Raw genomic sequence first — 14,259 nt, 5'->3', positions numbered from 1 at the left:
TTCATTCTGTGGGGAAAAAACCAAAGTCCTGTTACATAAAAGTCTTGAATAAAAATAATAATGTGACAATTAAGTTTGTAACTCTAAGAGAAATAAATTTATTTAATACAAAGAATATTTTTTTCAACTCAAATAACACTTAAGAAATAGTGAAAAGAGGAAGAAGATTAGCAGAAATGTAGTGAATATGCTAGACTTGCACTGATTATGTTCAAAGGTCTCTGCTACTATGTGGTTAGGAAGTCCATGGAGGTGAAATTCAAATTTCTCTTGCACTTTTCAAGCAATAGATTCAATCTCATAGTTAATTAAGAAGAGTGTTTTGATACAGCAGATAAAATAGTGGATGGACAGAGAGTAGACACAGAGTTGAATTATGGCTCTGGTGTGATTAACTCCATGGGCAACCTCCAACAGAGCTGAACCCATCAGAATTCACAGGACTAGAGGGGTTTCCAGGTCTCTTTAAAGGCCAGTATTATATGGATTTCTGATATTAGTAGCACATTAGTTAATAAGCCAGATTGAATGCTAAGTGTTTCCATCGATAATAACCAGTAGTCAAAGTGCAATGTGGACTTTTTAAGTTCTCATATTTGTCCCTGGTTGTAGCTCTCATTGTTGTATAAGAAATAGTGTTCTGGTGACCTAAAATAGTTAACATCCTTTCCAATCATAGCCTACCACCAGAAATGCCCAAAAGAAAAAAAAATAATTCTTCTCTTTGGAGAAAGTAGAAGACATTCATTCACTCACAAACACATGGACAATAATTTAGTATTTAGACAAATAAAAGTTCCTAATCTCAGGATTCAATTCATCCCAATTAGAATATGTTATCTCCCACACATATTCTATACATTCTTCACATACTAGGCAGTTGCAAACCACCAGTAACACAGCAAGTTGGTTCATAAATGTTAGAAGAAGGTTCCAGGAGTTCTGGCCCTGACGCAACATAGACCTGAGGTCTAGAGGAACTGGATTCAGGGCTCTGAGACTGGCATTGGTTAGATTCACATTCCAGAGTTTGGCAGCTCTTAGAAACGTAAGTCTTGGGTGGACAACACTTTGCCACGTAGCTCACAGGCTGGCAGCTCTGAACTACAGAACACATTTGCTGGCTGCTTCCTGACTGGCAAGGCAGAGAAACACTCGCCAACACTGCTGAGGAACTTCCTGATTGGCATGTTGTCCTTTCACAGGGCCTGGAGTTAGAGCAAGTTGTTTGGACAACTCTGGGGAGGCAGGCACGTTTCACACAGCCACTCTCTGTGCACAGTTCCTGTTCACAGTTGGGCACTTTGCAATTGGTGGTTTCTCTGCAGGCTTCTTGAAAGTTGTCCAGGAGCCAGGTCCTGCAAAGGCAGCTGCTGGGTAAAAAAAATCCATCTTCAAAGCTTGTCGCATTAGACCTATGTACGATGGCAGAGAGTGGTGGGACATCGTAGAATTTCTTGAGTGACTGGCAGTGGCTCTGGGGCATTTCGTTAAAACCTTTGATTGAAGTTGGTTATAAGTACCCAACATTCCGGGTCTGAAGATCAGATTCTTTGCTGGGGAGATTATATACTCAGAAAACTGGGTGTTGGCTTCTTCTCAAGTCTCCTTTCTGCTTCATTGCTTAAGCTACTTTGAAGGATAACATCTCATTAGCACTTTGTTTAGTTATATATGAAAATGACGTCTTAATAACAAAGAAGCCAGTCCATTTCGAATCTTTAAAATGGCTTTCATGTTAGCCCCAAAGATGACTCATCAGGGTGGGGTTGTCAAATGTGAGTCCCAACATGCCACCCAAGCTAACATTTTATTTTTCCTTAGTCACTGTGACTCTCCATATTGGTAAATGGACAATAAGAAATGTATGTGGAAACAGCCAATTGAATACTGATTAAAATTTACCACTGGAGTTTTTAGAGATGCCACCTTGGCAGAACATGGTAATATGATTAACACATGTTTAATCAGAAGCTGATCCGTTGAGCCCACCCTCATTCTTCCCAGATCTTGGTCTGTCCAGTCGATCAGTATGGGAGAGAAGGACTCTACAATGAAATTCCTTCTTACTGTTCACCCAAAGTACTGGATGTGGTCATTGCCATATCAACGTCTTTATCTTTGTCTAACATTTTGTTCTCCTCATCTTATTGAAGGCCACATTTAAATGTTGCCTCTTTATGAAGCTTTTCCCTGTTCTTCCTATTTAGAAGTCATACTTCCTCTGAATTACGAATGGATTTTGACACATTCTTTATTACTATTGTATTTTACACAAAGTAGGTGTTTACTTCTATTTGTGCTTCGCAAAGGTTGATAATTAGCCTTTCTAACAAATCTGTTTCAGAGAAGCTTTTCATTTTTGTTTATTCAGTGTTTTTTTGACTGCAGAATGATGGTCAGTGCCTACATTTATCACATTAGCATACCGTACTTCGCATAGTTTCATACTCGTGGCACAGGACCTACAGCACAATTTCTATAACACAATTTCTATAAAGTGCAACAACAGAAGTATATTCCTAGCACAGCACTCTGGTCTCCCTTTCTTAGGTCTGAAGGAAACCAAGCACATTCAGGAACATTGAATAACTTTTACACAAACTCCTCCTTGATATGTCATGGACTGGGGATATTACATATTTAAAAGGACACCTCTGAATACATTCAGCTTGACAAGCTGTACACTCAACTTATGTATAATGTCTTTGTAACACATGCAAGTGATTTATAATTTTGAATGACCACTCTTGTGTGATTAAAGATCCCATTATGCTCTCCACATGAACCCTACAACAACCCATTTAACTCTTATGCATATGTGTATTTATCATTGCACAGAAGCTTCCACTGTAGCTTGTGACTCTCCTGCTTAAATGTATTAAATGGATTCTCATTGCCATTGGAATAAGATCCATTCCCCTTAGCCTGGCCTCCAGCACCTTGCAAGACCTGGCTGCTGTCTATTTTTCTAACTCCACGTGTTGTCATTTCCCTCTGACACAAATGCTCCCTTCTCACAGGCCTCTGCTCAGCTCCTTGAGCAGGTCGAGCCTTTCCTTGCCTCAGTATTTTACACGCGCAGCTGCCTGTCTGTTTCACCTTCACTGCCCTCTCCCACTCTACGTACAGCTCCTCTCCTCATCTTTTGTGTCTCAGCTTAAGAGTTACCTCATAGAGTGGCTTTCCTTCATCACTCTCCTTGAAAAGGGACTCCATTCTCAAGGTCTAACTTTTGTCCTTCGCAGAACTTATCTCAGTTCATAGTGATTTTATTTGTTTCTTTACGGTGCCTTTGCCACCGTGAGTTCCACGGAGTCAAGAAATATGTGTATCTTTCTCACCAGGGTATCCCCACCGCTGAGCACTCTGCCTGACCGGCGCATAACAAGAACTCGTAAATGCATTTTGAAAACTTAATGAATAGAAGGTGCTAAATAAAAATTTACTCAAATTATAGTGAAGCGTTTGAAGGGATAGAGTTCTGAAACCTTGACATACCCAAGATTTCCAAGAATTGGCAAAGGTATAGAGCTTAAAGAAAAAAATAATAATCACCGTGGCTACCATTCAGCTACCCATTTGTGCAATAAGAACAAAATCATCAAGGAAGCCACTTATTAGCATGGGGCGAGCTGAGTCAATTATTTAAAAATAATGTTTGGTTGTACATGGGCATGTTTGAAAAAGCTTTTACCCTGAAAAAGGGCACCACTTTTCTCTGTCAGCACAGACTCTTGTTGCCAAATTCAGAGGAGCAAAGGCAGAACATCTTGGAGGCCAACATTCACACAATCACCTCCAGCAGGCAGCCCTCTTATTAACCTCACAGCGTGTAGTAAATTAATGAATACCTGTGCGGTTCAAATCTTCAAATATCAGACAGCGTGGTCAGGTCTATCATTTGTGAATAAGGCCACTCCATGAGTTCTTTTCTCTTTGAGATGAGGCATTAACACGCGCATTCTATTTAATCAAGTGTTGAATTAATAGGTGTTTCAGCATATAATTTTGGTTCCATGAGTAGGTACAGATTTTGGCTGGTGCTGGATTTATAGGGGGAGTTACCTGGCTTATTACTACAGAATGACGTAGGCTAGGACAACTGGTTACCTGGCAGTTGTTCTTATGTATGTATGTTTTTATCTTCTAGTAGTCTTGAGAAACAGGTGGAAATAGTTACCTGATTGCTGACGGCTGCTTTGCTAGTAAATGGTTGACCAGCAATTTCCTGGTCTCTCCTTGTCTTGAAGTATGCAAATAATTGAAGCTGCAGTGGCACCTCCCAACCACCAGAGGGAGGAATATCAGCATTTGCAGTAGGAAAGCAAATACAAGGATTCTAGAGCCAGACTGCCAGGATTCGAAGTCAAGATTCACAATAGCAAACCATAACCTGCAACATTTCCCTTAAATTTCTATGACTTAGTTTCTTCATTTTTAAAATGAAAATTATGAGTATCACCCTCATAAAGTTGTTTTATTGATTAAGTGAGATGATATATATAAGATACCAAACTGCCTGCTGCACATTGAGGGATAAATGAATAAAAGTAGCAATTATTTCTCATTCAGATTAAGGATCTTCATGCAGACCAAGATGTTGTTCTTATGGCAACATCAATCTGGGATTCACACACAACTGTAAGGTAAAGTAAACATAGTACCTTTTTTGTTTAAGATTATGTTGTTTGTATCTGTAAATGTTGCACATTCCATTCTTTGAAGGATTGGATTATATTTATCATCCCCATTAAAGGTCCAGTCAGCTTGTCTGCATCTCTCAAGAGCTTGGCACTTGGTAGGTACAAGATTGAATAGTTTATATTGCTTTTATATTTGATTATGTGGCTATGCTATACTTCTAATCAATTAGACTTCTAATCTTTTTCATCTGTATTAAAGTAATAAAAAGTTAAAAATTAGAGCCACCCTTAAGTAACATAATTCAGCTCAGTTCTCCCACACTTTATTTCCTCTATCATGCCTCGGTTTTATCTCACCAACCAAACTTATGCCAAATAGCCTAAGTTAATTTAAATGCATCCCTCTTCTCCAACCAAGAAGTCACTCATACAGATACAGTGCAAAGCAATGGAGGAATACTTGGCCAAGAGGGAAAAAACCTGGCTTCTAGCCCTGCTGGTTCTCTTAATTCACTGTATGAATTTGGACAAGTCACTTTGTATCTCTGAGTATCTTATAAGATAATGAGTTTAAATGAGAAGATCTCTAAGGTCCTTTCCAGCTGTCACATTCTGTGATTTTCTATCAGAATCTTAATGACTTAGAGTTGAATAGGACGTTAAATGGCATCTTGTCAAATCTACCTACTCAAAGAAATTTGCACTTTTATTTAAGCCATCTAATCTTCATTAAGGTTACTTGTGAAAATTTTAACAGGACAGACCAAAGACTGAAGTCAGTAGACTATTAGCTGCCATGCATGCTGGTAGAAATCCATAAATTTAAATGAATAGTCCTATTGTATTTGAGAGTAACTCTGAGAATAAATAAAAAGTATGTTTCTCTGGCCAAGAACACGTTGGTCCACCTCAAAAGACTGTGTTGAGGGGAATGACTAACTTCCTTCAGATATAACTTTCTATTAAAATAAGTCAAGTACCATATAACCCTTCTCAGTCACTGTAATGCACACAGAAAAAATATTTTAGGCTCTGGAATATTCAAAATTATGACACAATGACCATAATAATGATCCTATATGGAATATAGAAATGGTCTCTTGATGGCTTTCTCTGTTTCTAGTGATAAATAGATTCTCAGAATATGATAATAAAAGGATTCACACATGTGACATCATTTCTTCTCTGAAACTCTTTCTAAATAATTTCATTTACAATTCAGTTATATCAACTTTGATTCAAATAGCCAAAAAATAAAAAATAGAAGAAGTGAAAACATTACAGAGTGTCTTTGTAGCCCTTAATAATGAGTGATTGGAAAAGAGAATGAACCATAGTATCTCGACCATCTGAGCATTAACACCCATATTTTCCAACCCCTTGTTCTATTACGTCTTGTATGTACAAGTGCCATGGTTTATTATAGTAATTATATACTTGCTTTGTTCCTTTCCCCAGAGGCACTTAGTCTGTCCTGCCTTTAAGGTTAGTTTATGCTGAAGTTATTTTTCTGCTTTTATGTGATCCAGAAATGTGATTTTCTTTGTGAGTTCTTCCACTTCTCCTGTGGGTACCACAGTTGTGATAATGTGCCATCTCAATGATTTAGCATTTTTGATGACAATGATGACCAGAAGATTGACGGCAACTAGCTTGTGTAAATAGACTTCAACCAGCAAAAATGAATTCATATTTGATGTCATTGACATAATATGTCCTGGAAATGATCATCCTAGCTCCATTTCATTCATTCATTAAATAAACTTTTCTTGCCTGTTTACTACTAGCCAGATTTTGTTAGAAAATATTCCATTGTGCTCATTGAGGATATAACAACATTAAAAAAAAACAAACAAAACAGCACTGATTAAACAAAATAATACTTTAAATATTAAAAATAATGATTTTGGAATCAGCAAAAATATAAGCGTATATAATACTGGCATTGTGTAGGGAATAAATGACTCTGTTGATTGTGGAGTCTACTTAACAGGCGTGAGAGAAGAGACAATATTTCCGTGGATTTGAAGGGTAAGAGAGAAATGGCATTCGTTCTAGAGGTACTGGACTGTATAAGAACTCAGTTCTGCACAATGTGTTCAAGAAAGTGGGAGTAGGTAGCATCGAAGGAGTGCATGCTGATGGAGTGTATGTATGTGGGAAGTGATGAGAAGAGACTGGGAGAGGGCCGAGGTGGGCTGCAAATGCTCTTTAACATTACATTAAGGGGCCTTATTGGGAAGAGGGATTGTTTCAGGTTTTAAATGAGTGTCTCACTTAGGAAAACATTAGCTACAAGAAACAGAAATTGTAATTCAAAATGGCTTAAGTAATAGGAAAATTTATTGGCGTACACTTACCAAAGTCCAAAAATAAGATGATCTGGGCTCTGTTCCCCAGCATTACTCCTAGTTTTGCCCTCTTCCATGTGATGGTTTAATTTTGAGGCCATATGCAAGATGCATGCAGCATTCCATATATGGTATGACAAAGTCCAGAGAATGAGATGGTTGCTTCAAAACACTCTACAAGAAGAACTTGTCAGAAGTACCTCTTCACATCACTCCTTGTTTCTCATTGGTTTAAGTCAGATCACGTGCTCCATCCTGAACCAATCATTTTCAGTAGGGATTGGGGTGCCCTTAGACTAGCCAGATTCGATGCTGACACCTGGGGCTAGCCATGTTCATTTAAAGAACTGACTATATGTAGATAAGAAGAGATCTGCAAACAAAACCTAGTTCTTGTAGGAAGAAGAGAGAAGAGGAAAACACTCAAGAGTGCAAGGAACAATGGGCTACCCACATCCACTTACATATTTTTCTTCCCACTTAGGTATTTTCAAATATAGATGACTGCATTTCCCAAAACAAGAGAATTGAGTAGACTATCTAGTTATCACATCCAGATCTAAGCCCAAGATATAAGAGGTCAAGTCTTCCCTCTCAGTTAATATTACTTACTCATGAAACTGCCATGTTTTCAGTTCTCAGATGACTTCTATGAAAACAGATGGCCTTATAGGGGCCAAATAGAAGGAGGAGAGAGTGAAACACCAATGTAAGAAATAACTCTTAGAAATTGTATTCCTTTTATTATAATAATATGCATATATGTTTAATTTTATGCTTGCTTAAGATCTTTGTTTCATTGCACCAGTTACTGTGGTCAGTTAATATCATGACCTCAGAATTCCATTGTTATGGCTTCATCAGTCTGTGAAAAAGGCTCATGAGAAATGTTTTGACAATTTCCTCATCTAAAACAGCCAGGATACAACTTGCTGAAGCTTTTCTTCTTGGATCAGAACTATTAGTAGTTTAACCAAGGTAAGGCATCCTGATAAGGCTGAAATGACCATGCACAGATGAGTTTAGGATAATCTCCTGCTCAAGCTCTAATTCTTCTTGCCCAAAATTCCAGGGACCTAACTCTGTGTTGTCAGAGAATTCTACTTACCTGGAAACCTACTCCTTAAATTAAATATTTCTTTTTAGACAAAGAACAGTAGGTTTGGAATTCCCAACAGACATCTTTTTTTTTTTTAAATTAACAGTAAGACTTGTGATCTGATATCAGGTTAAATGAATTTATTTGAAAGGGAAAAGTACCTCTTGCTCCATTTTTAACTTGAGAAGTAAGAAAGAAAATAGAAGAAAACAGAATGGGTCTCTATGAGATAAATGGTTTTAATATTAATAAAATTTTTCTTTAATTGTCACTCTTCTAGGTAGTAGAGTATAGACTCTAGCCAGATAATAGCTAAGATTGACTTTGAGGGAGATAACTGTGGAGTCACAGTCTAGAACTCTTAACAGGTTGATCAGTAGTAGAAGCTAGATCTACAGGTTCGTTGGTAACAAGAAGTTTGGCAGCTCCTAGAAGGCAAGTAGGTTGGGTGGCAGAATCTGGATCCATAGGGCAGGGAAGGGAAGCCACACACTCCAAAACTCGGAGGGCTAAAGCCACTGGATCCACAGCCCCCTGAATAGCAACTTCTAGATCCATATGCCAGGGAGCAGCAGCTGCTGGACCCAGAGCCCAGAAACCCAGCATAAGTTGACTGGCAGGGACTCCAGAGTGTGGAGATCCTCGAGTGGTAGCAGGACTTCTGGCAGGGGCTGGACACCACACAGGGTGCCTGATATCTGGTGGGCTCCCACCATGTCCTCTGACAGCCACTGCAGAGAGAGGAGCCCAGCTGGCAGTTACTGAGAGAGCAGAAGTCAGTGCCGTAGACCAGGTTGCTGGGGTAGGAAGAGCCACAGGAGGAGCCTGGGTAGCGCAGGTAGCCCCCAAGGGAGCAGGAGGAGAATTTTCCAGAGCAGCAGTTGTAGGACACGTTGACAGGAGATGTGAGTTTAGCTGAGCTGTAGTGAGAAGATGCTCTGATATCCCTGACTTCTCCCAGCCATGTAGATATATACCCTCACTATGCTGGATGTGATGTCAACTCTCCCTTTTCTTATGCATGTCTTATCATGAAAATAACTAATTAACCTCAGCTATGATTATAACAGAACACATTTATGTGTTCTTAACTGCCGTTTCCCTGTTCTGGCTTATAGAAGCCGCTCCACTTCTCTCTTTTTTTATTTTCAGAAATAAGGTGTGGTTTGCCTTCAGAGACATTGGTCATGATGTAGATGGTGCCCTCTCTTCTTCACTGAGCTGGACTCTGGGGATTTTGATCATGAGTGTATAAATTGTTACCAGCAATGTATTCCTAACAGTCATCAGCACCTCCCTCCCAAATATTTGTATATGTTTTACCGAGTATTTACTATATATAAAACATTGAAAATTGTGGTATCATTTAATCCTTGCAACAACCTTATGAGATAAGAATTGTCACCAATTTAGTAACCCTGATGTATCTGTCTCCAAAGCCAGCAGGAACCACAATGCTATGCTGGCAACTTGAGAAGCTTGTCTTTTTTGCTCCCAGAATCACTTGAACAACGAATTCCCAGGTGAAAAAATAACATTTCAATGTGATAACATTTGCATTTTATCTGATGTGCCTACGTATGTATTCTTTTATGAAATCCCCAAATACAGCCACTGAAGGAACAGCTTCTTAATTCTTTTAGTTATTTTTCTGGTATTCAAAGTTACCATGGAGGTGGTTGTTTCAAACTGCCTTCTATCTGTCCTTTCATTTAGCTTATCATCATTAAGCAACTAAAGTTTTACCCAGCATGGAGTTACTGGATTCTTTTTCCATGTGAGGCAGAGAACTCTTTGGCAAATACTTAGACTATCACTGAGAATAATTGCTAAAAACTGGTATATCTTGAATGAGTTGACTACCAATGAAATACATTTGCAAAAACTTGAATTTTAATAGTGTGCTAACCTTTGCCAACTCAGTTGGGTGTAAGAAATAAGACACCTCAGAGAGTGAATCATTTCACTCCCCGCTGAGTTCTCTTTTGCTCATCATTCTAGAAAGACAAAGCAGCATAAAATTTACCTTCATATTAAGTAGTTAAAATTATCCTTATCACCATAAAAAAATAATCAATGGTATAAAGAAAAGTTCTGGAATTAGAAATGTCTTTCTTTTTCACTTATTATAATATCCAACATCAGCCTTAAAGCATCTTTTAGAAATTGAAAAACAAAATGCTATTTATGTAATTTGATCTTTTTTGTTTGTTTCGCAGATGATTGTTTTTTCTAATCTCCTATAGTTTTGCTTATCTGGCACCAATGAAATAGTCTGCCCATTGTTTTGCTTACAAATGTCTACCAAATGTATTGCTCACTCCTCCAAATCTTTCTTATTTCTCAAAGCGAAAGTGAAATTCTTTTGTCTGACAGGTGTTCATCTCAACTAAGCTTTAACTATTCTGCCATAAATCCGTCTGGGTGAACGCGCGTGCGCGCGCGCGCGCGCGCGCACACACACACACACACACACACACACACACACACACTGTGGAGGAATTAGAAGGGATGTCTTGAAATGAGTTGTGCAGACTAAGATTTCAGTCATTTGAACTTGCAGCACAGTCGTATGTGTGAAGAGTCAAGTTTACAAATGTTCCTTAGCATCGGCAACAAAACTTAATTTTCTTTGGCCGAGTGCCTGGCACATAGTGGGTGCTTCAAATTATTTATGAAAGGAAGGAATATATCAAATCATTAACTCTTTATTTTTACATTCATCCAAGATAAATATACACATGTGAACTAGTTGTTTTTTCTTTTAAAAATTACCTTTAATAAAATATTAAGTGAATATAAATATCTCTTTCGTAATTAAATATAATCCCCAAGTTAATCATAGCCAGTTCAGTGGTTGAAGTGACCTTAGATGTCTATCCCCCACACTCACCCCAAGTAAAGTTACCTTTGCAGCCTTAATAGACTGTTATTTCTTTCTTTTTCCAACGGCTTCATCCTCACCCATTATAATGGTTCTGTTTTCTCAGCATTATAAACATACAAACAACCTTCTTCAATCCAAAAATTTTAAATAGTGTCATTACCTCCAAGATTATATGTTCTTCTTATTTTTAAAGATAGAATTCGCTGAAGAGTTCTGTAATCAGTTTGTCAACTAACTCACTTCTTAGTCTTTTTTCAATAATCATTTTGTTTCTCTTTGGTTTAACAGTCTTCTGAAATTTCACTGACATGATCAGCAGTGGCTCTATGCTGCTAAATGCAATCGACATTTTAGGATTATCCTATGTGAACATTTAACCACATTCACGACAGCTGACTGTGCCCTTGATCCTCAAACATGTTCCTCTATGTACTTGCAAGACAACACACTCCTGGCTTTCTAACTTTCACCTAATTGTCTGTTACCCTTAGCTGGGTTCCTGGATATAGTGTTCCTTGAGGCTTAATCCTGGTCTCGAGACATATTCTCTCTGTAGCAGAGGCACCTCCCCTTCATGTCTTAAAATACTATCTGTATTCTATGACATTCAGATGTATATTTCCAGTACACACATCTTTCTTATTTTTTTAATTCTAGACACAGATATCCAGTTACCTACTAGCCATTTCCATTCGGAGGTTTCATGGGTGTCAAACTTTTATCTGTATGAAATTGAACTTTTGCTTTTCCATAGGGAGAGAAAATATATTTTTTCTCATCTGAGTAAGCAGTATTTCCACCCACCTAGTTGTTTAACTCAGAAACCTTGGAATCCTCCTAATATATGCAATCCACCCTGAATATGACCGATTCTATCTTCCAAATTTATTGTAAATCTACCTAATCCAGGATTTCTCAATCTCATCATCATTAACATTTTGGACTGGAAAATTCTTTGTTGTGAGGAGTATCCTGTGCATTGTTAGATATTTTCAGTATCCTTAGCCTCTGTCCACCAGATGCCAGTGATACATGTTCCCCTCCCCACCCCCAAATTATGACAATTAAAAATGTTTCCAAAAATTGTACGGGGGGCAAAAGCAGTTCTGGTGGAGAACCACTGCTCCAGTTCAAAGTAGTCTCACTCTTGGCAGAACTATTGAAAGAGTTTCAACATTGCCTATCTCATTTTCAAAAATTGTGTCCTCCAAATTTTCTCTCCATCCGTGCCTGATGATCTTCTTAGAACTAAAAACTGGTCATGTCACTCTCCTGATTAAAACTTTTTCATCACTTTCTAATACAAGTATGATAAAACACAAATCCTCTACGTGACCTGCAGGGCCGCACAATCGTGTCCTTGCCTGTGTCTCCAACCTTGTCTTCACACCATACTCTTTTCCTCTCTCACAAACACACTGCCTCTGCTCCACAATTAAAATATCTGAAGCTTTTTCCTACCACAAGGACATGCTATTTTCTCTGCCCTTAATGTTCTTTCTTTATCTGGATAATTAAGCCTTTCCTCACTTTCTAACCACCATGTCCCGGGATAAATTAGGTTCCCCTAAATTAGGATGATGATTTCTATCATCCCTGTACTTAAGTCTATCATTTTTATAACATGTTTATTTTTTAGATTGTCCTTCAGACTAGAGCAGTGCAACTTAAGCCAGTCCGTGAGAGTTAGCTACCATTTGCCACGAGATAAATAGCATATATCAACAAGTAAATCAATGAATTGCCTCCCTCATTAAGAAGTCTTGCATAATTAAAAACATCAACTTAACTAAATCATAGGTTTGGTAACGTCATTCATTTACCCTGGTCTATGACCTTCTCTTTGAGTGGCACATCTCTGACTATAATCTCCAAGAGGAGGGGCAGGCAGGATTCAACACTGAATCCTCAGCTCAAGAATAGTCCAAGTTATATAGTTGTTGTTCCATAAATACTTACTTCATGGATAAATTAGGAAATTGATGGTGTTATCATCACCTAAATATCTTCTATCTTATCTTGTCTCTAGACTTTTGAACTTTTTCTTGATGCACATATTCCTGTAAATGTTTCACAAAAACAGTAAACCCAGCAGTGGCTCAACTGCCCTCATGAACAGAGTCTCTCGGCCCAGATCTGCTTCTATTCCTTTGCACCCTGTCTTCATTATAGTACACCTATAACATCTATGCAACTCTGAAAATGGGGTCCCTGGGAGAGATCAATGACCTCCCTCTTCCTCACTTCCCATCTCCAATCTCAGATCAGCATGTCTTGCTATTTTTAATCCCCAAAACATATGAGAATCCTTCATTTTCCTATCTTGCCGTAACTCAGCTATTTTGCCTTTGTTACTGCAAGTGGTCCTCAGTGAGCCCCCCGAGCCCCTGGTCTCCCCTATCTCGACTCTATTCCCTATGCATCTCTCTGAATGGTTTTTCTCAAAGTCTATGTCAGCCTTTTCAAACTTGAATTCAATTTCCTAAGTATTTGATGCAAGTCATCCTATGATCTGACCCCCAATTATCTCACACCTGGTGTCTCTATGCCCTAATTTTATCTTCAAAAGATACCAGATAGCTTCAGCTCAGCTTAAGAGTGAAGGCGGAGGAGGAGTTAGTCAACCAAAGGGGCCTTGTTTCCAGAAGCTCGGCATCAGCAAAGAATGTCAGAAGAGGAGAGATGAAAGATGAGGTTGGAGACAGACAGGAACCAGATTACAAGGAGCTCTGTAAGTCATGGTGAGGGTTTGGACAGTCTTCAAAGGTCCCAAAGTCTCTGAAAATCAAAATCTTTTTTTAGAACTAATTTGGTGGTGAAAGATGACATGATCTATCTTCTTTAGATGGACTCGCATGGCTCAAACTAATGGAAATCATGCATATTCTTTTCTTCTTCTCATTAATGGGGATATATTATATAATATACAGTTTATCCATTCTATTATCTTTCTAAAATCTGAAAAACTCTGGATTCCAAAACTCATCTGTCTCCACTGCCTTAGATAAGGGACTGTGAGTCTGTGGAAATGGGAAGCCATTGATAGTTGTAAATATGGATATACCTGATCAAATTTGCCTCCTACAGAGATGACTCTCTGGCTGCAATGTGAAGAATGGATTGAAGGGTCATGTAGGAGTAAAGGTGTGCCCCAGGGTTCAGACACTGGCAGTATGATTCAATAGCCTATATTCTTTTTTATTTATTTATTTATTTTGAGGAGGATTGGCCCTGTGCTAACATCTGTTGCCAATCTTCCTCTTTTTCGTTTTTTCT

The 14,259-nt window shown here is 38.4% G+C and overlaps 2 protein-coding genes across 2 annotated transcripts; both read right to left on the bottom strand.

Annotated features, from left to right (window-relative positions):
- Positions 1-865: 865 nt before the first annotated feature.
- KRTAP27-1 (keratin associated protein 27-1) lies at positions 866-1,486 on the bottom strand. The gene has a single exon (XM_004429687.3). The coding sequence runs from the start codon at positions 1,484-1,486 to the stop codon at positions 866-868; it is 621 nt and encodes a 206-aa protein (XP_004429744.2).
- Positions 1,487-8,469: 6,983 nt separating this feature from the next.
- Positions 8,470-11,332, bottom strand: LOC101393141 (keratin-associated protein 13-1-like). Its single transcript, XM_087417862.1, has 2 exons — positions 11,224-11,332; positions 8,470-9,074 (listed from the first exon to the last, which is right to left on the bottom strand). The coding sequence occupies exons 1-2, from the start codon at positions 11,330-11,332 to the stop codon at positions 8,470-8,472; spliced, it is 714 nt and encodes a 237-aa protein (XP_087273988.1).
- Between the last annotated feature and the right edge of the window lie 2,927 nt (positions 11,333-14,259).

This window comes from Ceratotherium simum, chromosome 27, assembly GCF_057802395.1.
Source record: "Ceratotherium simum simum isolate JZ-2026a chromosome 27, ASM5780239v1, whole genome shotgun sequence".
NCBI lineage: Eukaryota > Metazoa > Chordata > Mammalia > Perissodactyla > Rhinocerotidae > Ceratotherium > Ceratotherium simum.
Note: the sequence above shows the minus strand (reverse complement) of the source record. Positions and strands in the feature narration are given on the sequence as shown.